This window comes from Falco biarmicus, chromosome 10 (assembly GCF_023638135.1).
Source record: "Falco biarmicus isolate bFalBia1 chromosome 10, bFalBia1.pri, whole genome shotgun sequence".
In the NCBI taxonomy this organism is placed as follows: Eukaryota; Metazoa; Chordata; class Aves; order Falconiformes; family Falconidae; genus Falco; species Falco biarmicus.
The window spans coordinates 511,232-538,021 of NC_079297.1; the positions used below are offsets into that span (position 1 = coordinate 511,232).

The following is a 26,790-nucleotide window of genomic DNA, read 5'->3' on the forward strand; positions in this document are numbered from 1 at the left end:
TAAGGTCTGGGCCTAGCAGGGTGCTCCTGCTGGGGAGGGGGGACATGCTGGGGGAGTCGCTGGGCCTTGCCTGCAGTGCCCTTGTGCCAAGTGAATCTGACAGCTGCAGTAGCAGGGGAGACTGTCTCATTGCTGTGGCTCATGGAGTGGGGTTTGTGTGGTATGGGAGGGAAGCAAGAGGCAGGTGTTCGTGGGATTTGTGTCTAAATCCCACTTGTCAAATACTCCTAGGCTCTTAGGCGCCTGTTGTTGGCACTGTGGGAGCCGACAACTGCCCAGGGTTGGCTCCCCAAAGGGCATCTGCTGCCTGGAGCAGGGGGCTCTGGGCAAACCCTGACAGCTCTGTTGAGTGTGCCATGCCTGGGGCTGCTGTGGAGAGGGCATGGAGCTATAACCTCACCGTGTCGCCTTAACTGTCACAGCTGGTGAGCATGTGCATCCTGGGGAGCTGCAGCAATGCCCCGTCCACCCGGGATTGGTGCCCTTTCCAGTGCTGACCCTGCGTGTGGCGGGGTTACTTCTGGCCTTTCTACTGACAGCACCAGCGGGAGGGAGGCAGTGGGCCCAGTTTTCTCCTGCCGCTGGTAGTGGCCAGCCTATGTCCAATACCTGGAGCAGCTGGGCCTGGGCAGGTGTGTGCCTTGCTCGCCAGCTGGGCCCTGTCCTGTGGGCACATGGCAGCCGGCGGAGGGTGTACTGCTGGCGTGGCGTGCCTCTGCGTTCGGGCATGGGTGCTCAGGCAGTGCCTGCAGGGAGCTGCAGCTATTGGGGAGAGACCAGCAAAAAGGTGCTGCTGGCCGAGCCAGACTACTGCCACCAGGTGCAGGGTGCTGAGCTGTGGTGCAGGGAGCCGGAGGGAATGGTCTTTGTCTCAGAGAGCTGTCGGGGTGCTGTGTGGCCGCAGATTCCTCGTTGGCCCCCTCCTCTGGTGGGGCACAACGTAGGGGCCTGGTCATGAAGGAAGTTCTGCCTCCGACACTAAGGTGCTGCTAAGAGCCGGACTTGCAACTGAAGCTCCTTTGGCCAGGCCTGGCGGGGGGGGGGGGGGGGGGGCGGGCGGGGGGGGTTGCTCTGGAATCACCTCTGCTAGAAGCCCCCCTTCCTCCTATGGGCTGCGAGGTGGGTGCCGCTTCTGCAGATCCTCCTGCACTGCAGGGACACAGGCCTGAGGAGGCAGCCGGCCTGCTGGCCCTGCCCCAGCACTGCTCCGAGGGCTGCTGCGGCTCTTTGGGGAGATGGTGTCTGCCAGCATGGCTCTTCCTTCCTCCTTGCTTACTCCATCCTCATCCCCCTAGCAGCAGCTCTTCCTTGGTAGTAGGGCTTGCAGCCACCTCAAGCTCCTGCATCCTCTCCACATCTCTTTCTGCTGTCATTGCTACTTGGCAGAGGCTGGTTTGTTTACTGCTTCCTTCTGCTGCTGCAGGGTTGGCAACATCCAACACATCTCTCAGGGGTGCCTGGGGTGGATCTGGGGCTCTGGGGAGGTGGAGTGCGTCTCCTCTAGCCCTGGGTGCACCACTTCATGCTGGGACCGCCACTGCAAGGTTGGTCTTGCCCAGTGGGGTTCGGGTAGCATCCAGCTGTGGGGAGATCTATGGTCAGAGTCCTTGTCGAGGCTCAACAGAGCACATGTCTCTAAGTTGGTCCCTGAGAACATTTCCTGTAGCTGTGTTGCTCTGAACAGCACCGGGGCTTGACCTCTTGGAGGGATAATGTGGACAGGTTGAGCACCTCGGTTTCACCAGTCTCTTTATTGTGAATTATTTTTGTGTGTTGTGTCTTGCAGAAATAACATTCATCCCAGATTTGATGATAATGAAAATACAGAAAAAAGAACAGCAGGTTTGTGACCCTCTCTCTTTCTCCCAAATCAGCTGGCAAGGCCTGGGGACCATGTCCTGTGTGTGAATTGTTGCAGTTGGTGTGTGGTGGGAAGGAGGCCAGGGGAGGCCTTGCATTTCCAGACAGGGCCACAGCTCAGCATGTCAGAATTTGACCTCAGCTGCAGCCTAGAGCGGATGAGGCCATTGTGGGCAATTGAACAAAAATAGGGTTTCTCTTCAGTAATGGAAATGCTTTTAATTTGGTTCTGTTGCTGGTAGAGGAGCAACTCTTTCTTTCCCTCAAAGTTGCTAATACTGGTTCCTGTTTGAATCTCATTACATATATAAACTGCCTGTTTGCTGTGATTGCTGCTAATAACACGATACTCCAGGACTAACACCAGCAGGGAGGTTGGGGAAGACCACATCTGTGGGGGATTGTGAGAGCTTGGCCAGGGAATCTTCCTTTGCTTGGAAATAATCCCAATGCACCAAGCTTCCATTTCTGAATTGCCGCGTCAGTTCATAACTACCTGCTGCTCCCAGAGGAGATTTATGAGCCAGTGGTCTTTGTATTAACTGTGTGCAGAGAAAGAACCAGACCATCAGTGCTTTGATAAGGAGAAGGGACCTGTTACATGCATGGAGACTTGCTTTTCCTGCTGGGGTGAAATATGGCTGGAGGTGTAAAACAAACTGGTCCACCCTGAGCTGATTTGTGTCTGTGCTGCTTTTAATGGGAAACCATTAAATTGAATACTGAGCTAAGGGATAAATCTGTTCGAGAGCACGAGCTGGTGCCATTTCTAGCCAGCTCTGAAGCTCTGGCATCTTTGTGCTGCTCAGGGCAGCTGCAGATGGTGTTGTCATGGCAGGTTAACAGGGAGGAGGAAGGGAGGGAAGGGTTTGGAAAAGGCAAGTGTACTGTTCTGAACTTGCAACAAGCCAGATGCTGTGGATATAGGAAGGTGTGTGTACAAAGCACTGATATTATAGGAAGTAGTGAGTTTATCAGTGTGTCCTAAAGGTGCTGTGAAGCTGAGCCTGCCTCAAGGTGAGAAGGAGGGGAGCATGGGCAGGTCTTGGGTACCAGCACTGCTGGATCACTCCTGCTGGGGCAGGAAGAGAGCAGGGCGCTTTGGGGCATGGGTGAGCAATCGCTCTCCTCTGATAGTGAAGCCCAGGTAAGAAATTCCCACCACCCTATTGAGGTAATATAGCAGATTTGGCCTGCTGAAATGATGTGGATTTTAAGTACAGCAAAACTGTCCTCCAGCATTCAAAGATTTTAGAGGGCTCAGCTGCCAAGTAGTTTTCTGTTACTGCTTCTGCAGATAAAGGGAGATAAAGGCATGCCAGTGTGAGCAAGGGGGGGTGGGGGTCGAGCTGCTCATCTCCTGAGCTTTCTGAACCGGCAGCAGTGTAGGACGATTCTTGCAGAATGTCACGGAGTGGGCTGCAGCATCCCTGGGGTCACCAGCTCTGCAAGGGCTGTGCTGGGATGTCCCCAGAAGGGTCTGGGCAGCAGTCAGGAATGCTGCTGTGAGTTCAGAGTTTGGAAGAAAGCCTGGTCAAGCAGGGCTCCTGGGAGTACTCTGGGTTCCTGATTGATGTGAAGGGGGTGACTGCTCCCCAGGGTGGGTGGCTCCCTGCCATGCTCTGCAGAGCCTGCTGGGCAGCATCAGAGGCAAAACTAGCAAGAGGTGCCATTCTGTGTCCCCCTGGACACCTGAGCCCAGGAGCTCTCATACCTTGGAAACAGACTCCTCATGGCTGTTGCCTTTGAAAGTCCTTTGGGCCGTCTCTCTGGAGAAGATGAGATGCTTGTGTGGTTCCCCAGGCTCTCAAGGGCCACACATTTTCTGTATGTGTCTCCCTACCAGCCTCTCACCTGAAGAAACTCCATCTTGGTTGTCATGTTGGTGTACATTCAGGCCCATGGGTACAAAGGCTGGCAGAATGCTGACACCTTTCATATTGGTGAGGGATGACAGGAGAACTGTCAGCTTCCTTTGGGAATGGTTTATAGATGTTCTTTCTCCTTTCTCAAGTCTGTGGGTGCCCTGAGCAAGTGCCTTGTCCTGCCCATCTCCACCACCAGTGGATTATGAAGCCTGGGCTGGAGAGCTGGGGTCTCGCAGCAGGCTGTCCTGGAAGGGGCTTCTCTCTCTGGCTCCTTGGTGTTCCCTGCAGCAGTGCCACCCTTCCTGCATAGATTGGTATGGCTTGGCATGCCCAGCACTGCCTACTGGTGGCACCAGATGAGGGGCTGTTGTTAGCACAGGCAGGGTCTGTGTTTGCATGAATGCATGAAAATCTGATGGATTTGTCACCAAGCTGTGACTAACTAGTGAAACCTGTCGCTTCCCTTGTGACTTATGAGGCTTTGTGCCAGGGTTCCTTGTCTGCTGGCAGAGGTGGGACAGGGGTGTCCAGGTACCCCAGGGAGCAATGACAAGAAATGGATTTTCTTTGAGGGTGCTCTGGGCTGCCTCTGTCTGTATCCTGCTTCTCCTTGGGCACTGAAGGGTCGTCTACTCCTGCTTATTTCTGCCAAGCTCTGACTTGTTGAATAACTTGAGAAATATTGAACTAAAATAAATGCAGTTATCCCACAGTGCGTAAATCTTCTTACCCTATAGCCATGGAAATGCTCCCATCCCACACAGACTGTAAGAGCAGAGTAGCATGACTTGCCTCTTGGAGAGGGAGGGGATGGGAGACCCTGTGACCCCTTAGCTCCTGCCTTCTCCGGGAGGGCTCTTCTGACTTTTCAGTGTGGGCTTTGAGGTGGTGGGAATGGCCTGATCCCCAGTGGTGTGTGGCCAGCGGCATTGGGAGGCAGCAGGGAACAGCCTGGGGCTGCAGGCGCTGCAAGGCATGGCTGTAGTGCAGCCCTTGCAGCGGGGATGTATAAAGGCACGCAGGCCCCCAGGACTATCTGTGGGAGCTCTGGTTACCTTTGTTTCAAGCATTTGCTCATAAAATGAAGGTTTTTCCTGAATTTTATAGATCTGTGAGTGAAGCATGAGCTTAGGTGTCTCATCTGCTGCAAACACTGCCAAGGGCTGTTACTAGAGCTCCCTGGGGTGGGAGCAGAGTCCTGACAGCAGTGGGAGCTGGTGCAGGGGAACAGGGGCTCCCCCAGCTTATGGGTACTTGTGGCTCTGTCCCAGGCTGTGTCTGTGGGCTTCTGGCCCATCTTGGGCTTTTTTTTGTCGTGGTGGGACTGTGAGATGCGATGGCCCTCGGTGCCAGATGCATAGAGGAGTTTTGCTCTGCCAAGCAGCATGTGGGCACCCACTCTGGTAAGGATGAAGGGCAGGGGGTGCAGTGAGCTGCTGGGGTGCCCTGCTTCTCCACCCACAGCCAGGAGTGCTGGTCCTGGTCCTCTCACATGGTCCCAAGGGCACCTGGCCCTGCTGCCTTGTGTGGCAGCACACTGCTGCACAGGCCCTCCTCTCTCCATGCTCTTTCCCTCCCTTTCTTCCTGCCCTGCCAGAGGGGACTAGGTGGGGAGGACAGCCTGGCCAGCCCGGGGCAGCTGCCTTGCCCTCTGCCCCCACCATGCCCTGTGCCAGGGTGGTGTGGACATGCTGCCAGGGCTGGCTCGGCCATGGGATGGACCTTCCTGGCTGTAGTTGTTGAGGGCTGTGTCTTGGTGGAGCTTCTCAGAACGGAGCCAGGCCCCACCTCCATCACGCACATCCCATGGCAACTGCAGAGCCTGCTCGGAGGAGGCATGACAGAGGGTGGCACTTATGTATTTTTAGCTTCTGCTGCATTGCATTAAGAGCTGGAAGTGAGGGGTGTGGACACCCAGTGACTAGAATACAATGGCCCATGCTGTGCACGCTGCCAGTGGGGACTGCAGCTGCCAGAGAGGGTGGCTCAACAGCCTGTTAAACACTGCATATAGAAGCAGCTGCCTTTTCTGCTGCCATTGTGTGGCTCTGCAGCCTGCTGTGCAGATAGACTGGGCCAGTGGCTGCCAGCGTGGCCGTCGTGGGGAGGCAGAGCAGCGTGATGGTGCCCATCTCAGGCTCCTGGTGTGGTGGCAGCCTGGCTGGTGGCTTTGGTCCATGCTGTGGGGGGAAGCCGAGCAGCAGGGTTGCTGGGCTGCCCCCGGCCATCAGCCTCTGTCTCAAGAGCATGGACACCTCTGATGACCCCTGTAGTCAGGGTCCCCATGGATACTCCACATATGGGACAGACCTCTGCAGGGTTTGAGCTGTGCCCTAGACCCAAATGCTTCTGCAGAGGTGTCCTACTTCTCCTGGGGGTCTGCAGGAAGGCCTGGCTCAGCCTATGCAAATGTGGTTGAAAATGGTGCTGGTGTTTGCATGCAAGTTGGCATGTAGCATGTGCATTGCTGCTGGCTTTGGTCACACTGCCCAGCGAGAGTGTGTTGTGTGGATGCCGTCTCAGTCTGGTAGCCAGGGGAGCTGGCTTTGCTCTTGGCGATGACCAGGAGAAGGGCTCAAACTGTGATCTCCTCGCAGGTCAGAGCTGCCATTCAGACCCTGAGGCTGTGGCAGAGTTTTGTGCTGCTGGGGGTGTTGTGTTCCTTTGGGTAAAGCTTGCAAGGCTCAGGGCAGGGCCTTGAGGCACAGCATGGGCTTCAGGGTAGACATCATGCTGTTGTTCCTTTCCGCTTCCCATGCCCAAACTCATGTGGTACTCCAGGGTTTGGGTATGAATCAAGAGTGATGCTGGCTGGCAAGGAGGCCTCTGCCCAGCAATGCAAATGCAGCGTCCACTTCATCCCCACCACACCTCCCAGCAGTACTGGCCTGTGACTTCTGCCAGTTGGGTCCAGGGAGCTTCTCTCTTCAGCCTTTCCCAGGTATCACATGCAAGTGCACAAGCTGTACAACTGGTGCTGTCTTTACGGGGCGGATGATGATGCTGGGCTGCCCAGCCATGTTGGGGGGAGCCCAGGAGTGCTGGAGGCAGGGAATGTGATGTGGCCTCACAGGCTGTGGAGGGAGCAGGGCTTTGGGTATGTGATGGTTCCCTGCTGGCTGGGCATAAGGTGTAGGATCTTCTGCCCCATCTAGCCAAGCCAGACCTGTTCTGCTGTACCTCTCCCAGGTGCTTGGGCCCAGTTTTCTCTTGTCTTCACCCAAAGCTACCTGCTGTTCTGCATCTCACTTGCTCCTTAGGACTCTCATTCCATAATGTCCTAGTGTCATCCTGGCACACAGTAGTCCTAGCTGCCCTTTCCCAGTTTCCTCCCTCTTCCCCTCCCCACTTTCTCTGCTGTTCCCCCTTGTTCCTCTCTGCTGTTCCCTTGGCAGGTACCTGGAGCGGGCAGGACAAGGGTGAGGGTTTTGGACCTGGCTCATACTGTAGGCAGTCCTGCTGGCCCTGGGCTACTGCTGAACTTCACTGCTCCTGAGCTCCCTGCACAAATGCCAAGTGGGAGTTTTTAGCTGTTCCTTCAGGTCCCTGTGATTCCAGCTCCGCTCTTTGCTGGAGGGCTTGGAGAGGGTCAGGGGTGCTGCATGACCCTCGTGGGCCAGGGTGGCTGGTGCATCTCGCAAGCTTCACAGCTTCGCCTCCCATTTTGTTGTGATGCTTTCCCCGAAGTCCTGAGCAAAACCTGGGAAGTCAAATCAAATGGGGATTACAAATGAAACTAACAATTTTAAGTTAAGGAAACGCACCATTAAGGCCCACCTTGACCTTGGCTTTGCCCTCTAATGGGGTCATACAATTATAAGTGCTCACTGTTAGCCTTCATAGCTCTCTGGGGAGATTTTAAACATTTTTTTCCCCCGACCTTCTCTTTGACAGTAGTTAGACACATGGGACAAGACTTCATATTCCAGCTGTTGCTGAGGGACTTGCTTTCCTGTATGAAATGTACTTTATAGAAGATTCTTCTGGGAATAAAATAATGTACAAATGTTACATAAAAGTGTATTCTGAAAATGTAAAATTGTTGCAATTGTCACCAAAAAAAAATTCCAGTTGAGAGACAGTGCAAAGACACAGCTCTAAGGATAAAAAGCTTACTGGGTGTTTGGAGGCTGCTTTGGTATGATATCAGAAGTTCAGAGATGGGCATCACCTACCAAAACCTAGAAGTCATCCTCTTTACATTCCACTCCCCTCCAAAGTACCCCAGAAACAACAAACTTGTGTGGTTAGATGGGCATGTAAGAAGACGTGTAGAAGAGGCTGTTGAATGTAAAATTATGTTTCTCTTTAGTTAAAAAAAGTTGGAGTAAAAAAACCCCCACATATTCTGGGATTTTAAAAGTAAATCTCTAACAAGTTTTTTAGGAACCACTTGCTAAAGACACAGAGTTTGATAATAAGTTTTTTTTTCCCCCAAATATCTTGGGACTAAAAGGCCTTTAAGAGGAGTCACAGGGTAAATACGTGGTTGAGGTGTCAAGTGAGTGCTTGTGGAAAAGGGACATTGGCAGAACAGCTCAGTTAGGAAGGCTCCCAACCCAGAGCCATCCCCAATGCCAGGCGCATCACATTTTTGAGCAAAGTAACACAAGTCACCAGGCTTCAATGGTGTTTACTCTAGAATTGTAAAGGAGCCTGGTAAGATTTTGGGAATCACTAATAAATAGTGTTAGGGGTTGTCACCCATCAGGGCCACGTTCATGGAAGGGGAGCTGTAGCAAATGTGGAATTAAAAGATCAGTAGGTTTACTTGGGTAGTGGGTAAATTGTTAGGAACTATAATAGACACTTTATTTATGAAAACACCATAGTGGTGGATAGCATGGCTTTTGTACAGCGAAGTTAGTCCTTGCTCTCTGCTGGGGATTTTAAGGATAGCTGTATTGTGTGTATGAGATTGGTCTGGGCTGATACAGTGCCCTTGGGCTCCCAAGCAACTGTTAGGCAAGTTTCTCACCAAATGCTTTTCAAGAAGTTAAGCATTGTCCTGAGAAGAGGTCATTCTGTAAACGAGTGACTGTTTAAAGAATAGGAAGCAGAGTACAGGAAAAACATTTCTGCTTTCAAGGTGTGCAGCAGGGAAGAAGGCACAGTTGAAGAAGTCTTAAGATGTGCCAAGTAATGCATATGAGGGAACCTGCTCCTGGAGGAGACTATAAAATGCTGACGGAGGGTTTGGCAGCTGTCTACAGGTTGTCCCAGAGGCATGTTTAGCAGTTAGGAAAGGGAGAAGGAACAGAGCAGAAACCCTCCTGCTGCTGTGTGGTATCTGGCTGATACGGCGTGCTTTCCTGCTGCCACCCCAAAGCTGATGGGGTTAGAAGAGGTGCAAAGAAGGGTAAGGGAGATGGTCTGAGAGCTAGCCCAGCCTGCCTGCAAGGAGACCGTGACTTGTCACCTGTACCTTAGCTGGGCCAAGAGAGCTCTGCAGGGGAATGGTATGGTGGAGAACAGCAAAACAGTGAACGGGAGAGAGTGATGACAAGGAGATCCTCCTTCTCACTCTCACCTTGAGAATAGAAGCCACTTAGGAGGGCAGCACAATTTAAACCAGGTTAGTGTTTTTTTCAGCTTGTAGTACTGAATGCCACCGGGTGCTTTGGGCACCCATGGTTGCAAGTGGGTTTGTGAAGCTGTTGACTACCATAGTCTGGATGCAGTCCTCCTGCTGAAGCTCCCAAGCTTTAGCCAGCTTGGGCAGACAGGCAGGCAGAGCATGCTGCCTGCCCTGCCCCACTCCTGCCCACCCTCAGGGTCAGAGCACTGGCCTAGAGCAGCCCTTGGCTGATCCAGAGCAGCCTGCTGCAGCAAGCGTCCTGGGCCTATGATTTGCCAGGTTTAGGCTCCTGAAGCTGGATGTGTTTCTCCCCTGTGAAGGGATTCTGAACGTGGTAGTGTCACTGCTGTCTGTTGCTACAGACACGGTGGCCAGTAGCCCAGGCAAGCAATGGGCAGCCTGATGACTTGTGGAGACGTGTGTTTCAGGCCACTCTGCCTGGAGGTTGCTGCTGCAGCAGAGCTCCCTGCGGTGCTGTGTGACAGCATCAGTGTGACATGGGCCCTTCTCCTCTCCATTTGGAAGCAGAGGTGGTGGTTCCCCGCGGCACAGTGACAGCAGCTGATGCTCCAGCACTGGCTGCACAGGGACAGTGTGCTCCTGCCTGCCACAAAGAACTGGCTAGGCTGTCACAGGCAGGCTGTGAGTGTGCTTTAAAGCCATGCAGGAGCACAGATAATGCTGGCACTGCTTTCTCAGGCTTTTCCTTTTGATAAGAAGCCAGGATAAACTGAACCTCATGAAGGGGAAGTAGGAAAAGCCCATTCCCTGGCTTGCAGCAGCGTGCTGAGCTCTGACTGCAGTTTTGTACTCGGCAGCGTTGTCCTGTGTGGGTGGCAGGAGCTTGCTGTGGACTTGTAAAAATATGACATGGAACCTTTTCCCCTCAAGACAAACAAAACAGCCTTGGGTGCAGAAGTGGTTTTGGGTCTGACAGTACCTTGCCCGCAGTCGGTGTGGAGGAGCCTGGCTTCCATGCTCCTCTGTGCTTCTGCTGCCTGTGCAAGCCCTGGCCACAGGCTGGTGTTTGATAGCCCTTTCATGGCAGGGCCTGTGCCATAAGCTTCTGGCTGCTTTTGCTGCTGACTGGTACAGACACTGCTTCCCGGACGCAGCAGACTGTGACGTCTGATGTGACATCCCATGGCAAAGTGCTGGTGCTGCTGGATTTGGGGGCCTGCAGTGCTGCCTGGGGAGTGTGCTGGGGTGCTCCCACCATGACAGGCTTGCCTAGAGGCTGGAGGGGCTGTTGGCAGCCAAGAGGTGATGCAGGAGGAGCCGAATTGCTTGCATTTTCACAAACCTGACAGCTTGTGGTTGTTTCTGTAAAGCATTTAACTTTCTGTTGCAGCAGGGCTTGTGGCAGGCTAAGATGTCTTCATCAGCAATCACTGAAATGCCCTTTCTGATGTGCCTAAGCAGCACAATGCAAGCATGAGGCAGACCCCACAAAGTAGCTCACTGTTTGAGACCTGCTTTCCTGACAGCTTTATCAGCCCATCTCATGCAGTAGGGCCTGAGGCTCCTGCCAAGCAGTGGATGTGCCAGCGGGGAGTGGGACTTGCCTGGGCTCTGTAGCATGGGTTGGAGCTGCAGATCCAGACAGCAGATGGGGCAGGGCAAAGCTTTGGACCACTTGGCTGGTGTGTGGTTGTGGAAATATGGCACTCCCTACTCCACGCTGGTTTGCTGGGAGTTGCTGATGCATGCGATGAGAGGGACCCAGGTCTCCATCCATGCCTGGCCATCATGGCTCAGCTCCCCCAGGCACAGACTGTTGGGGATGGAGCTGCTCCAGGTGCTCAGCACCGCTCCCAGCCCAGTCCTGGTCCAGTCCTGTGGGTGAGCTGGGGAACCCTTCTCTGGCAGGGCCGGTGATATCGGCTGCTCTTGGATGGTACCAGAATTGTAGTATCCAGACCTGTTGCTCGTTGGGTCATCTGCCTGGAAGTGGGCAGGCCCTTGCCAGACTTAAGGCTGCAAGCTGTGGCTGGGAGGGCATAGTTCACCCTCCTGCTGTGCCAGGGTGCTGAAGATTTGCTTTCCATCTGGTATCTGCACTTGGCTGCTGATCAGCACAGAAGCAAAAGGAGATTCAGGCTCTTGGGGGTCTGTGAGCTTTGTAGCTAATGCAGTAAATTGTTCCAGCTGATCCCCAACCTGCAAGATCTGAGAAATGCAAAAAGCTGGGACTGATTGTGTTGCTCAGCGTGTGGGCTTAGAGGCAGCATCTGTAGCGCTGAATTTTTCCCAGCCCAGAACAGGTTCCCCTTAACTGCTTGGGTGCACTTCGATGGCTTGGCCATGTGACAGGACAGCTGCTCACCCCTGTCCCAGGTCGAGTAGAGCAGCAGCAGGGGCCAGGGCAGAGTGCTGGAGGTGGCTGCATGCAGGCAGAGGTGCTGGTGCAGCCTGCTTGGCGTATGCCAGATGTGCCAGCAGACCCACTTGCAGATGGCTGCAGGGAGACTGAGGGTACTTTTCCACTTTGCAGCCTGTTACATTTAATGCTTCCATCTTAATTCAAATCAGAAATTTGACCATACAGAGAGCCATGTGCCTAGACCACCCTAAATAAGCTCCATTCCTCAGCCCGTAGGATGTAAGTATTTACATTCTTTCCTGCAGCTCTGGGGTGTCTGAAGAGGCAAATAGTGCTAGGGTTCCAGGGGCCAGGGCATTGCTGCTGGAGGCACTGGTACCTCAGCACCGGGGAGGTGGCTTGTGAAGAAACCAGCATCCCTGGCCCAGGGCAGCCATTGGCCCAGGGTGAGCATTACCACCGTCAACAAAGGCATGCAGCTGCCTGCTGCCTTCTGGGCCGCTCACCAGCTGCCCCACAGCTTCCCTCTGAGGAGGTGTCACCTCTGGCAGGATGGGCCCGGCGGGGGCTTAGTCCCATGCCTTGTCTTGTGGGACAGCCACCAAACAGCTGTCTGCAAGACCAGCTTTCCAGCCCTGGTCATGCTGCTGGGCTCAGTCTGGTGTTGATCTGCCAGCCAGCTGCCAGGCTGGGTCTGGCTGGCCGCAGCTTCCCTCTGGTCATGGTTGAGCTGTGCATTAAAAGGAGGAGTTAATCAGGTGGTTGTGGGTGAAAAATTTGCCATCTCCTGCAAAGGCTGCTGGGTTTGCTGTCCTGCTGCAGGGCCAGAGGAGTAACTCAGACTGCCCATGCTGCCAGGGTGGTGGGCAGCGGCAGGCTCTCAGCAGTACCAGGAGGGAGCAGTGCTGGCCATGGCCTCAGCTGCCCTCCGGTGCCCGGCCCCCCCCCCCCCCCCCCGCCTTCCCCTGATCACAGGCAGAGGGGAGGGGGTGCAGTGAGCTGACTAACTGCGCAGGCAGAGGCAGGTGCTGCCTGTACCAGAGCACTGGGGATGGGAACTAACAGGTAAAGCTGCTGAAGCAGAGCCCAACATGTTACTTTCACTGTCCTTGTTGCACACAGCTACACTTCTGCACAGCTCTTTGTGCATCGCTTGCTCTCTCCTCCTCTTGCAGCTGCTGCAAGGAAAGTTTCTGGTCCCCTTTACAAATCTCACCCCCAGCTCTTTTCCTGGGCTTTCCCTGGCCAGCTCTGCTGGCCCAGGTTGCTCTCGAGGAGCCAGGGTCGCTGCTCATGAGCCTGGGCTCCTTATTGCAGACACTCCTGCTGCTGCTCAAGCAGAGCTAGGCCTTTTTGTGCCGTTTTCTGTTTGGGCCTGCTGCAACAAGCAGAAAGTGGCCTGGGTATGTCAGTTACTCTGGGTCTCAGCAGAGTCGGGTGTGGACTGTGCGATCAAAGACAGGACTGTGCCTGGGGACGCACTGCCTTTGCCCTGGACCTACATGAGCTGGTGGGGAACCAAAACCCCTCTCTAACCTGTCAGCCTCCACCAGGCAGGGAAGAGGGGAGTCCTACCCTTTGAGCTGCATCTGTGTGTGGTGGCCACTAGCCATCGTCCCCCATATGTCAAGGGATGTTGCTTGCGCTGCATCCAGGATTGGAGCCTCACTGGGGCTGCAGTTCCCCTTAGAGCGCCTGCTATTTCTATATGTGGTATTTGTTTCACACACTGCCTTTCTGTTCTCTCTGCAGCTGCCAAGCTTAAAAGCGCTGAGCTGCTCCCCAATGTCGGATGCCTGGGAGTGCAAGGCAGAGGACCCCTTTGCCAGCAGCGAGGAGCAGAACAAGGTGCCCCACCAGCTGACAGTGACAGACACAGACACAGGCAGCCAGTGCCAGTGCCTGGAGGAGGAGCCCAACCGGGCTCCCCAGAAGCGGATGGGCACTCAGAACGGGATGCAGGACAGTGGGGGCGGGGGCACAGGGGTGAAGAAGAAACGGAAGAAAAAGGATCTGGGAGAACAGGAAGGGGGAGAAAAAGTGGCTGTGGAGGTGAAACCAAAGAGGAGGAGAGAACCTAAAGAACCAAAAGAGCCTAAAAAGGCTAAGGAGCCCAAGAAACCGAAGGAGCCCAAGCAGAGGGAGGTGGCCAAGAAGCCCCGGAAACCTCGGGAACCCAAAGCCCCCAAGGAGCCTAAAGACAAGAAGACTGGCTCTGAGCCTGCCCCCAGAGCAAGACTCAAGAAGAGCAGGTGGGTGATGGTGTGACCTTGTCTCTGTGCCTGGTGAGGATGGGGCTGTGGGTTCGCAGGAGCTTCAGCCAAGAGAGCTGCCCTGGGCCACCATGCTGCAGGGTGCACAGGCTCTTCATGCTGAAGGCTAGATGTGCCGGTCAGGAGGCCAGGTATAGCTCTCCAGCCATGCAGAGACAGGACAGGCAGGTGCCCTTTTTGGGATGAGACCCTGTGAAACCTCAGATCCAGAAGAGGTCAAAAGAGTGGTGTCCTCTCCTTGGCCTGGCCTTTGTGCCAAGTGTCCTGGGTGGGCAGAGGGACCTTTTGGAGGTGTCTCACCAGGACAGTGAGATGCTGTGTGTCAGAGGGCCTGGGCTGAGGGTATGTGTGTGAGACAATGTGACCCTGGTCTCTTTGTGCAAGCACGGGTCCTTGCACACCTGGGGGCTGGTAGCCTGCTTTCCTTTGGCTCAGGTTTGGGAGGATGGTGGAGTACATGCTGTCTCCTCTTCCTCTGCTGGGCAGCAGGACCTGTCCCTTGCTTGCAACTGCAGAGCTGTGCTGGCAGCCTGGGCCAGCAGTGGGGGGAGGCCTGATGACTCCCTTGTGCTGCACAGCCCAATGCCACTGCCTCCGGTAATTGTTCATCCTTTTAATTAACAGGGTGATTGGCCAGAAGCTCTGATTTCTTAGCTTTGATTTCTTTTTAATTGGGAATATGTGCAGATAGCAGAGCAGGTCTCAACAGCACCAGCGTTGCTTGGTTTACTGTCATGGATTGATGAGTAAGTGCTTTTGGAGAGTCCTGTACAAAGCAGGCCTATTGATTGGAGCTGGGACCTCCTCATGTACTGTAAATAATGCATAGGATGAATATATTTCTACTGAAAGCAGAATTAGTACAGGAGCCAGCTGGAAATTTTTCATCAAAACCTTTCTTTGTTAGTTTGGTAGAGCTGCTTGAGGGCACTTTCCTGGAAATGGTCACCAGAGTGCGTGTCCCAGGGCCTGTGGGACCCAGCTCCCTTCTACCATGGCTGCCTGCAGGACACGTGTGCAGGGCAAGGACAAGCCCTGGGTCTTTCACAGCCCTGCTTCTTCAGAGCTTGCTGACAGCCAGATCCTGGAGAGGCCAGGGCTGCGGAGCCAGCGCCAAGGTGGCCATTAGTGCCATTGGCACGGGCTGGTGCTGAACAGAAGAAGGCGTGGAGCAGCACAGCTCCCTTGCCAGGCTGGTGGGGAGCTTGGCAGGGTGAGAGCTGGGCACCATGTCCCCAGGGGGGTCCCTGAGCTGTGCAGCACTGTCACTTCTGGTATTCCTCGAGCCTGGGGCTCTGCACATGCGGAAGCCAAGCTGTGTTGTCATGGGCTGGTGAGCTGGAGCAGATGGGGATGGACAGATCAAGCAGACAGTGTCTGGAGGGTGAGGGAAGGGCTCCTCAAGGCCTCAGGGAGGGCTGCAGCACAGGGACTGGAGGTGGAGAGGGAAGGCGGGGCACTGCAGGCTGCATGAAGGGAAGGATGAAGCCCATGTAAATGCAGCATTGGGCACCAAGTTGCATCCTGGGATGAGGGATGCAGCTAGAAGCTTTTCCTAATGACACCTCTGCTCCACCAGTAATAAACTGCCATACGGGCAGTTCATGGTTCTCTGGGACCAGAACAAAACAGGGGAGACCTGGGGAAGGGCAGACTATGGAGGCTTGGGCTCCTGGAGGCACTCGTGGCTTTTGTCCTGGAGCTTGTTGCCACTCTAGTGGGTTGCTTGGCTGGGCACTAAAAGCAGTCCATGATAGTGACCTGCCATGAGTCGCTGGTGGGCAAGTCACTCTGCTAGACGGGGGGATTGTGGTGGGGTGACCCCAGCTTGCAGAGCTGGAGACCCTTGTCCCTCCTGCAAAGGCATGGCAGGGTCTGGGGGTACCAGGAGTAGGGCTGAAGAGGGATCCACTTGCTGCACTGGGGGCCAGCATGTGGATCCCTAATGAAGGGGTCGCTTCATGCAAAAGAGACCAATTAGTATAACTCCATAACACATGCAGCTAGAAGAAACCGTATGTGGTAGTCTGGGAGGGCCACAAAGCTTTGCACTTTCCTGATGCCCTGTCCCAGTGGAGCCTGAGCCTGTGGTGCTTCCTCCCGCGCATGTGCATCTTCCAGGAGGACCTAGGTCCACCCCTGCTGCTTGGAAGGTCCAGCCCATGGGTCCTGCTTGCAGCTTCCCCACCTCCACAGCCCCTCTTTGATCCTCTCCTTGGACTGTTGCCTCAGGGTCAGCCACCAGCAAACCCATCCGTGGGAGGAACAGCCCCTGGGTGGAAGCACCCATGGGTGTCAAGGTGGAAGCTCTGCAGGGAACAGGGCCATGAGTCCCCTTGTGCCCACAGCCTGGGACAGACACGGGGAGGTGGGCTGGGGGCCCCTGGCAGCATGGGGAGGGAGAGGCGAGTGGCAGGCAGAGTAAGCACTCCATGCAGATGAAATGATTGCTGGGAGTCCTCTAAGTGACAGATAATGGTGGCATAATTTTTTCTAAATTATTTCTAATCATAGCTAACTACTAGTTCATGAATGAAGCCGTTGTTAATTGTGACTTACAAATCAATATCTTGGGAGTTATTGCTCAGGTGGAAGCAGTGCTTGCAGTACATTTTCAGGGCCTCTAATTGAAGTGTGGGTGCACAGCCAGGGCATTTTTGGCCTGAACAGCAGACTTAACTGCTTGGTTTTTGCTGGTCCCAGGCAAGTAGTGATTTTTCTCATGAAACGAGAGTAAAACCTCAACATGGCTTTGAAACTAACTGTTTCTGTGCTGCTGTGCAGGTGGGGAATGTGGAGGGGCTGGATGGGTGGGGCTCTGAGTGAGGAAGGGGACGTTGCTCAGGCCAGGGGCAGGCACCAGCTCTTTGAAATCTTGCCCTTAATGGTGTTCCTTGCAGAGGGTGAGGATGGCTGGGCACATTGAGAGCAGTTGTTTCTTACCCTGGTGAGTCCTGGGCATGTTCCCTTGGGCAGGCATGTTGTGGAGGGTGCCACAGGGTGCTGGGTGGCCCGGACCCCAAGAGCATACCATGGGGCTGCACTGCATCTTCACACGTTCTATGTTTGCAGGAAGATGGTGGGATTCACCAGGAGCAAGGCTCAAATCCCCTCCATGACTTGAGCATGGAGGACAGTTGCCTGGTGGTACAGAGCCTGCTGGCAAGCCCTTGGAGGCAGCAGTGACCACCATGGTGGGCCATTGTGCCAGTGGGAATCTGGGACCTGCATCTTCCACGAGTTCATGGCAATCACAGGGCTTAACTCCTTCTAGCCAAAGGCACAGACCAGTGTCTGCTCAGCTGCTGTCTTGGGAGGGGACTCAGTGCTGTGGCTCAGGGAAGACAAGCCACAAGCTGGAGCAACTTCTGCCTTAACACTGGTGTAAAGTTTAACAGGATCTGACAGGGTTTGTGGCACACACCAGTCGTGGCTGGCAGGATGGCTGATGCTTCTCAGACTGGGCTAAAAGGTTTGTCTCCGGGGTGCCAGGAAGGAGGTTGCCTCTGGAGCTGCTGAACTATACTCCTGACTTTGGACGTGTTTGTGAATGCTCAAAGCAGGTACCTTGTTGTCCTGGCCTGCTGGCGTTGTTGGTGGGGAGATCCTCCTTGTGCCTGCACTGGATATAGGTCCCTGTCTTGGTCTCCCAGCTGGGGCAGAGGCTGCTGCACTCCAGTGCAGGACCTGCCTTCACTGTGGAGACTTCACGATCTGAGGAAGGGGTCACCCTGCCTGGCGGGGAGAGACTGGCCTGGTTACTCCTGGCTCATCACCATGCCTGAGCCACTATCCAGAGCATCCTGACCTCATGCAGCCAGACCTCCCATGCCGAAGGAGCCATGAGGTCTGGCCATGGGCTGAACCCTGTCTCCTGCAGCCCCTGTGGGGCGGTTCCTCTGACTGGTAGGAACGCCCAGCTCCTTTCTGTCCCACACCAGGCTGGGGCAGGTGGACCCTTTCATCCCCATGTACTGGAATTGGATGGAGAAACACTTGATGGTGATTAATGAGCATCACTCGCTGGGGATCCCCAATGTTGGGGGAAGCCCTAGGAGCTGTGAGCTGCTTCTGGGTGATCCAGTGGGAGCGGAGCCCTGTGTGGGTGCCTGGTGGCTCTCTTCTGGGATCCCTAGAACAAGATCTAACTGTCGGTCTGTCGTCTGTCTTGGCAGCAAGGACACCCCTGTGGAGAGGAAGAAGAAAGGGAAGAGGAAAAATGAGATACCAGTGGACAGTTTGGATTTGGATCAGGATCTCCTGAGCCCATCCGTTCAGAGCCCAGAGGAGTCTGCGGAGTCGGCTGACAGCCAGGTATGTCTGAAGCCCTCATCTGACTGCCAGTGGAGGAAATCCTGGCTGCCTCTGAGTAGAAGAGCTGGGCCCTGGGACGCAGTGATCAGAGAGTGCATTCAGCAATGCGGCTGCAGCCAAGGTCTACCAGCCAGACTGCTTAAAGTCAGCTGGTGGCCCTGGGTTGGGTGCACGCTGCTGCCCTGGATGCTGCACATCCCTCAGCCTTGAGTCTCCCTTTCCTCCATGGCTCCTGGCAGCTCCTCTTTCCTGGCACAGTGCGGCAGGGCAGGGCAGCCCCACAGGGCTGGAGAGCTGCCCATATCTCCACAGAGCTCCTGTGCTTCAGGTCTCGGGCTGATGGGGCTGTGTGGGTCAGGCATTGATGGAGACTTTGGCATGGCAGTGGGTTTATCCCACCACCTCCATCCATGGGGCAGGGGGTGGGCTGAAGAACAGGCAGCCCTGGGGCTTCCTCTCCTCCACTCAAGCAAAGAGGAGGTACTTGGTCTGCCCATCTTCCCCATGACTGCCTTTTTCATCCCATACACAGAAACGCCGCTCAGGACGGCAAGTAAAGAGGAGGAAGTACAATGAGGACCTGGATTTCAAGGTGGTGGATGATGATGGAGAGACAATAGCCGTGCTGGGAGCTGGGCGAACCTCCGCACTCTCCGCCTCTACTCTGGCATGGCAGGCAGAGGTAGGGCTGGATGTGGGACTGGGGTATTGGGGCCTCCTGCCTCCCCACAGGGTGTCCCAAGGGTATCAGTACCAAGGTTCGAGGAAGTGGGGGATCCCAGCACAAGGTTGGGGTGAGAGCATGCCTGTGTGGGAGCGTGCAGGGACTGAGAGTGCACAAAGGGAAGGACAAGAGGTTTGCAGGTCCTACTGTCCCTGTCCTGCTTGTAGACTAAAGCGTCTGGAACATGTCCCTGAAGGCTGAAGGCATGACTTGCCCATGCCTGCCTGCGGCTCCTGTCTCTGTAGCTCCTGTCTGTGAGGTTAGTCTATTATTTTGGCTCTGCCAGCTGAGGGCTTTGTAGGTGCCAGATCCTCATTTTCTGCCCACATTGCTGCTTTCCATCAGCACCTCGGAGTGTAGAGATGTCCAGCCTGACACCTGCCAGCCAAACTGATCTGCCAGACAGTGTGGTAGGGACCAGCCAGTGTCACTGCAGTTTGGGACTCACTGACCTGCCTTTGCCCACTGGTTCACTGCTGGCTCCTGGTGGGTGCTGGCAACTCCTTCCTGCTGTTCTGTTTGTTGGATCCTGCATCTCATTCCCTCTCTCTGGTTGCTGACAAAGCTGCCAGATAGTAATAATAGTCAATAATTGTTTTCGTAGTGTTCCTGTGTCTCTCGTTAGTCCTATCTTCACAAGGCTTTCCGTGTGGGTATTAGTCAGCTCTGTTGTTAAGCTAGTAAATAAGGCCTGGCCTGGTGCTCCCTGCCTTGCCCAGAGGGCTGTCACACACCCACAGGAGATGCTGCCTGGGCTGCTTCAGCTGCTGCCCAGTGCTGTGTCCCAGCTGGGCTCCTGGCAGTAATCTCTCCAGAACAGCAGGTTGGAATGGGTTGCCTCTGGCATGTGTCCATGCTGCCACCCTGCTCTTGTCTTAGTCCTGGACTTCCACCTCATTTTGTCCTGCTCCAGATGAATTATCAAGGCTGGTGTCTGATGGCAGCAAGGCTGTCCGCTGAGTGGCTGCTCTGGCCTCTTGCCAGCAGGCTTGGCCGGGCCCGTCTGTTGCTGCTCCCAGGGTCAGAACTGACCCAACAGGGCAAGATAGGAGTGCTGAGGCCTCAGGACAGCTCTCCCCATGGCCTGGACTTGCAGCTTTCCCCCCTGTATCCTAGCCACATTCCTCAGTAGCGCTGTGGGGCGGTGCAGGGCTCCGCCAGCAGCCCACAGGCTGCCAGCAATGAGCCACAGACTTGTGTGTGCCAGCTGGACTGTGGGTCAGTGTGGGAGCTCCCAGCCCAGGGGTGCTGGCAGCGGCTGTGATGGTAGCACTGTGCCCCTGGCCATGTTAACACAAACCCTTTGTGGCCAGAATCAAGCTGGAGCCCAGCAGAGCCAGGATGGATGCCTGGGCATGGGGAAACAGGCACTGCACAGTGGCTGCAGCAGAAGCATCTCTGCATGCTCCGCCTCAGCCAGATTACTCTGGCGTGGGGCAGAGCTCTCCAAATAAGGCAGAAATCCCACCCTGGGCCACAGGACTGCAGTGGAGGGGCCCAGACAGAGCTGCTGTTACCCTGCTCACTGTGTTGCCGTGCTGTGTCCAGCATCCTGCCCCACACTGCAGGGGGAGTGCTGAGGCAGCAGGTCAGCTGAGGGCTGGGGCATGGAGGGGTTGCTGCAGCCTTGGACACCACCTAGGCTTTCCCAGACCCTTTTGGATGAGTGATGTGGGATGTCCTGGTTGTCTGTCCCTCCCCAGCTTGCCCCATGCCTTTCTTGGAGGGGTCTTTCTAGTCTGTGAAGGAACATCGCAGGGCTGCTTTGCCTTGGAACAGACTGCCTCTGTCTGAAGGGGATGAATAGAGTACTTCTCCTTTCTGCTTTGCCCTTTGCTCTTCCCCCTGCTGCCATACCATCTCCCAGCCAGGGTAGAACTGATATTCCTAATGCTCAAGCAAGCTCCATATTTTTGCTGTCTGTCCTCTCCCCTTAGTCTTTCTGTGCCTCTCTGCTACAGTGCAGACAGGCACAAGCCTATCTCTCTTATCCCTTGGCATTTGGTGGGGCTGGTCCTGCCACAGCATGTGGCCAGTAGAGTCTTGACCTCCCCACTTGCCCTGGGGCTGCCGACTTGGAGCTGGAAGCAGCAGTGTTAGGGCCACCTCCAGCAAAGCTTGTGTGCTCAGTGTGAGGGAGTGGGGTGGGAGCCCATGGTTGGCCAGCAGAAGGTCTCTGCGGGCCTCATGGGGTGATTTCCTCATGGCAGTCAAAGCCTGTGAAGGGAAGGAAGCGGCACTTTGGGCTTGCTGGGAAGAGCTGCGTGGACAGTGATGGGGCTGAGGCTGACCACGGACAGGCAGCAGCAACAGAGAATGCCTGTGGCAGGGGCCTGATAGTCCCACTCCCTGCTCTGCTGGGGCCCTTGGGGCCATTCAGTACTATAGGGTTGTATAAATGCCAAGGTAAGTCAGAGAGCTGGCATGGAGAGTGGGTGGGAGCAGGAGATGTGCACATTTTGGCATATTTCCTTCCTTGAGTCTCAGGGCAGAAGTGCCCAAGCTTCCTCCTCTTTTCTGGGAGACTTGCCACCCTCTCTGGCTGCCCTGGTCTAGATGGAAGGACCCGCACAGCTAAACGTGACTGTGCTGTGGCCTTGGTGGCCAGGGGAGCACAGGCAGAGGGTGAATGTAGCTGGGCTGGCAGCACCTGCACCCTTGCACCCAGAAAGGGTTCCCCAAACACAGCTGTCCCAGCTCCCACTGTGCTGGTTCTGCCTGCTCTGGTGGGCTGGGAGGGGGAGCAAGCAGCTGTTCTGTGCTGGGAAGGTGCCAGAGGCCAAGCCACACAACGAGCTGGGAAGACAGCACTCTGCTCTCCTGTCCCCAGGAGCCTCCCGAGGATGACGCCAATATCATTGAGAAGATCCTTGCCTCCAGGATGGTGCAGAAGGAGGTGAGTGGCAAAGGTGTCGGTGGCAGTGGAGGTCCCTGGGCAGAGGATAGACAGGACCTGGCTGCCTTGTGCAGCAGGGACATGAGATGTAGCAGCAGTCAGTGCTGCCGTGCCATTCCTTGCTCTTTGCATGGTGTTGCTGGCATATGCCCAGGCTGGGCACCTTTCTGGGTTTGGAGATCAACGTGATGCCTCTTTGGCCCTGGGCACCAGAAAGCCTCTGGAGAAAAGTCAGGCCTGGGCTGATGCTCAGGAGGTGTTTAAGTCCCCCATGCCTAAGGCTGGGTTTACACCACATTCCCCAGGGCCACTGAGCCTCCAGGGCAGACAGCAAGCTAAGTGCCTGGCCATCCTCAAAATCCATGGGGCTCAGCCTGCCTGGAGCGTGTGGCCAGGCAGGAGATGCCTGTCTGCACCCAGGTCATGGAGGATGCCCCCAGCAGTTTCTGCACAGGCTCTGTCACTAACTCTGCTTCCCTTGGTTTCAGGCACATCCTGGAGGCCTGGCATTTGAGATGGAGGAGTTCTACGTCAAGTACAGAAACTTGTACGTGCAGTCTTGTGGTGCCCTGTGTCATGGTAGTGGGCCCTATGCATGCGGGAGGGAGGGCTGTGCGCTCCCATCTCTGTCCCAGCCCCAGCATCCCTGTCTTGCTGCCCTTGTCCTGAGCCAGCCCTGGCAGTGGAAAGCAGGAGAGCTGCTGCTGCTGCAGTGCTCAGTCTTGGCCTGGACCCAGGCCACATCTTCCTCCAGTTTGGGGTTTTGCTTGGCGAGGCATAGGCTGCATGTTCTCTGGGAGATCCCTGGTGGTCTGCGTGGTGGATGGGATCGGGCCCAAAGGCTTCTTTGGTCACATTCTGTTGATTATTTTTTTTCTCTGCAGCTCCTACCTCCACTGTAAGTGGGCAACTCTGGAGGAGCTGGAGAAGGACCCCAGGATCTCCCAGAAGATAAAGCGCTTCCGGAACAAGCAGGCTCAGATGAAGCATATTTTTACAGAGGTGAGAGCTGAATGCAGCAGGCAGCTGTGCCTGACCCTGGCATACCTGGGCCTGGTGTGGTGACTGAGCAGGCCAAGAGCTGAGCGTTGCCTCTGACACCTCCCAGCCCAGGTGAGACCAGCTCCAGGATCAAAATTCAGGGCTGGGAGTGGGCAGGCAGGGCTCGCAGCAGCAGTGCCTGCCCTGCCTGAGCTCTGCCATAGCTCAGTGATGCTGGGGTGCTGCCCAGAGCACTGCCTGTGTCCCCTTGCTGACACCGTGGCAATGCCCAGGAGGCTGCACAGGACCTCAGGCTTCCAGGCTAGTTTGAACCAGGTCACAGCACAAGAGGGTGAGCAGGTGGGGATGCTGGAGCCAAGGGGACATGACAGTGCCCTGAACTGCCATGGTGTCACTAGCAGAGGTATGCGCAGGGTGACAAAAGTCACTTGCCAGGCCTTGGAAGTTTTGCTCACTGGGCAGCATGCAGTGCTGGAGGTGCTTTCATGGTGAAGCAGAAGTGCTATGGGAGAGGGGGAGCTATAAATAGTTGGGCTTAGGGCAGCTCCTGCCCACTCTGTTGTATAAGCAGATTAATCTTGTTTAAATGAAAGGTGTTCTATGATTTATCTTGCTACTCTGGAGACAGTTGTTGGATCTCCTCAGACTGCCCCTTACAAGTGTAAATCAGGCCAGTAGGCTAAGGCAATTTCTCTGTGGATGTAGTTGGAAAGCTGGGGGTGTGTGTCAAATTTCACACTCCCGAGTGTGTTTGGGGTCTTTCGCAGGATGCAAAGAAACAGCATGTGTTGACACACACTGTACCACTAACAATTTAGCAAGGAGCAAATGCTCTTTCCTGTGACTAACTGCGGCCTGGGGAGCTGTGAACATAGAAGCCTGGTTTTGCTCCTTCCCAAATCCTAGACAGTGTCTCTCCAAGGACCACTGCTAGTCTAAAGCTCACTCCTCCCAAGGTGTTCCTAGCAGGGGGATGAGCCCTTGCCTCATGAGCAGTTGCTGCTGGTGACTGTTAAGCTGAAGGGAGGGAGAGAGAGAGGCAGAGACAAAGAGCAAGGTGTCATCTCATGTGGAGTTCAAGCATCCAACAAGGAGTGGAGTTCATCGGGTGCTGTGTGTGGCTCTGTGCTGTGGCAGTCGCAGCTCTGGATGCTGCACATAAGCTTGGGGCCAGATGGGCTGGAGAGGCCATTCTTGCCTCCCAGCAAGCGCAGCATGGAACCCACGGCTGCTCTAAAGCAAGAGCTTTGCCTTCTGCAGGGCTCCTGCATCTTCCCTGCCCAGAGACAGATGTCAGTGTACCTGTGTCCAGGGCACTTGGTGTGCTGTGCACAGCTAGCAGCATCCTGGGGACAGATGCCCCGAAGCAGTTTACTCATTCCCACCATCTGTTTAACCCTGTAATCACCTTGAACTTAACTCTTTTTACTCTTTGCTGTCACAGCCTGATGAGGATCTGTTCAACCCCGACTATGTGGAGGTAGATCGAATTCTGGAGGTGGCTCACACAAAGGATCCTGACACTGGGGAAGTGAGTGGCTGCGTTGCTTGCTTGCCCCACGGGAAGAGGGAGGGAGGCTTGGCAGGAGGCCCAGACCCACAGTGTGCATTGCAGGTTGTTCCTGAGCACCCTGAGGCCTTACTAGCCTTTTGCAGCCTGAGCCCTGTCCATGGGCACCCCTTGGCACAGGGGTAGATGGAGGGCCGCTGACTGTCCCTGTGACTCGCTCTCGGTCGAAGTTAAGCTGGGGCTGAGTGGCCATGAGCCCTGCGCTGTCCCTGAGCCTGTCTCTTTGCACTGCAGGAGGTGACTCACTACCTGGTGAAGTGGTGCTCACTGCCCTACGAGGAGAGCACCTGGGAGCTGGAGGAGGATGTTGACCCAGGGAAGATTAAAGAGTTTGAAGCCCTCCAAATCCCTCCAGAAATCAAGCACATGGTAACGTACCCAGAGGTAACGTACCCAGCTGGCAGCTCGCTGCCCTGGGCAGGCAGGGACTGTCTGTGTCTTGCCAAGGCCCAGCAGTGCTGACCTTGTCCCTGCTGCTGCATTGCAAGCCCCATATCCTCCCCTGTGGCTGGGTTAGTTAGCAGGATCTGAGGGTGGGATCCAGAGGCCAAGACCTTGCTGTGAATCAGCTGTTAGTGACTGTTCTGAAGTCTTGTCCTGATGTGCAGCCCCAGAAGCAGGGTCTGGCCTTGCTGAGCATTAGCTTCTTCCTCTCCATGGACATTGCTCCTGCTCTTTCCTCCTAGGAGCGCCCAGCATCTGAGTCCTGGCAGAAACTGGAGAAGTCCCGGGAGTATAAGAACAGCAACCAGCTGCGGGAGTATCAGCTGGAGGGAATGAACTGGCTGCTTTTTAACTGGTATAACAGGTGAGGAGGGGCTGGAGCCCTGTGCTCCCGTGAGGAGTCCTGCTGGCAGTGGGGCCACCCTGGTGTGTGCAGTCATGGGAGCAGCAGAGCTGGGGGAGCAGAGATGACAAATTGGGGGCCTGACAGAGGGGCCACTGAGACTTCCCAGTGCTGGAGCTGGCAGGCAGCTGCCAGGAAAATTGTGTTTGTTTTAGCTTTGCAACTGAGTCTTTAGGCATGTTTCTCATCAGTAAACGCTGATGAGTGTTGGAGACAGTAGGGCTTAGTTATGGCTCTAAGATACACCTGATTTTTGGTATTGGCCAGGCTACTGATGAGCCATTCCTGTGGCAGGAGTGCAGGAATATGTATGTTCTCAGCTGCAGCAGGCTGTCAGATGCATCTTTCACTGGCTAGTGTGCACGCAAAGGACAGCATTTTTCACACGAACTTTGAGTCCGTCATCTTGCAAGAAGTTGGATGGTCTGGCTTAGCCAGACCAATTTGGGCCACTGTACCAATGTGCCCTCGACCCCCTTGCTGCGGGGTCAGAGAGATGTGGGTGGAGGTGATGTGCCTGACATCCCATCGAGGAGTTGTTGACAGGGTGGTTCCTGCCCCTGAGAGCGTGTTCACCTGTACCTGTCCATCTCTGCAGGAAGAACTGCATCCTGGCTGATGAGATGGGGCTGGGGAAGACAATCCAATCAATCACCTTCCTCTCAGAAATATTCCTGATGGGCATCCATGGCCCCTTCCTCATCATTGCACCTCTCTCCACCATCACCAACTGGGAGAGGGAGTTCCGCACCTGGACAGAGATGAATGCCATCGTATACCATGGCAGCCAGATCAGCCGGCAGATGATCCAGCAGTACGAGATGGTGTACAGGGACACACAGGTGATTGATGCACACAACACTCCCAGGATGTGCCCCCCAGTTCTGGCTTCTTTTGCTTGGGAAGCAGTGAGCTGCATGTGAAGCTCGTGGTTCATCTGGAGAGGGAAAGGTGATCTTTTAAGACCTTTGCTGGCATAGGCTCAGGGTGCACTGTGTATGAGTGAAGAACAGGCCCAACTCATGCAGAAAGGGGAAAATGCAGCAGAACCCCAGCCCCAGTTCTTGTGCAGTCCTGTTTGTCTGCCCTGAAGCAGTGTCTGGTTTGGAGAGATGAAGCCTGTGGCCAGGGAGGAGGCTTGCAGGAACCTGCCTGCTGCTTGAGAGAGATTAATCTGGGGAAATCCCAGCTAGGAGCCAGATGCCAACACTGATGCCAACAGTGTCCTGCCACCCTGCAGGAGTCAAGCGCTCCATATGGTTTATGTCTCCCTAGGGTAACCCTCTCCCTGGGATCTTCAAGTTCCAGGTGGTTATCACCACCTTTGAGATGATCCTTGCTGACTGTCCAGAGCTGAAGAAGATCCAGTGGCGCTGCGTGGTCATTGACGAGGCACATCGCCTGAAGAACAGGAACTGCAAACTCCTGGAGGGCCTGAAGCTCATGGCCCTGGTGAGCATGTCCTGCCCAAGTTCATGTGAGAGCAGGGTGGGCCAGAGATGGCCATGCCTAGCAGTCAGGAGCCACTGCAAACT

The 26,790-nt window shown here is 55.2% G+C and overlaps 1 protein-coding gene across 1 annotated transcript in view; it reads left to right on the top strand.

The window, feature by feature from the left end:
* Nucleotides 1-6,431: 6,431 nt before the first annotated feature.
* Nucleotides 6,432-26,790, top strand: part of CHD6 (chromodomain helicase DNA binding protein 6) — a 56,126-nt gene continuing 35,767 nt past the window's right edge. Inside the window, 12 exon segments of the mRNA XM_056353254.1 lie at nucleotides 6,432-6,669; nucleotides 13,382-13,881; nucleotides 18,078-18,216; nucleotides 18,749-18,898; nucleotides 21,771-21,836; nucleotides 22,325-22,383; nucleotides 22,721-22,838; nucleotides 24,283-24,369; nucleotides 24,643-24,777; nucleotides 25,095-25,216; nucleotides 25,854-26,097; nucleotides 26,531-26,707. Of these exon segments, the coding sequence (XP_056209229.1) occupies nucleotides 6,565-6,669; nucleotides 13,382-13,881; nucleotides 18,078-18,216; nucleotides 18,749-18,898; nucleotides 21,771-21,836; nucleotides 22,325-22,383; nucleotides 22,721-22,838; nucleotides 24,283-24,369; nucleotides 24,643-24,777; nucleotides 25,095-25,216; nucleotides 25,854-26,097; nucleotides 26,531-26,707 (1,902 nt within the window). The 5' untranslated portion in view covers nucleotides 6,432-6,564.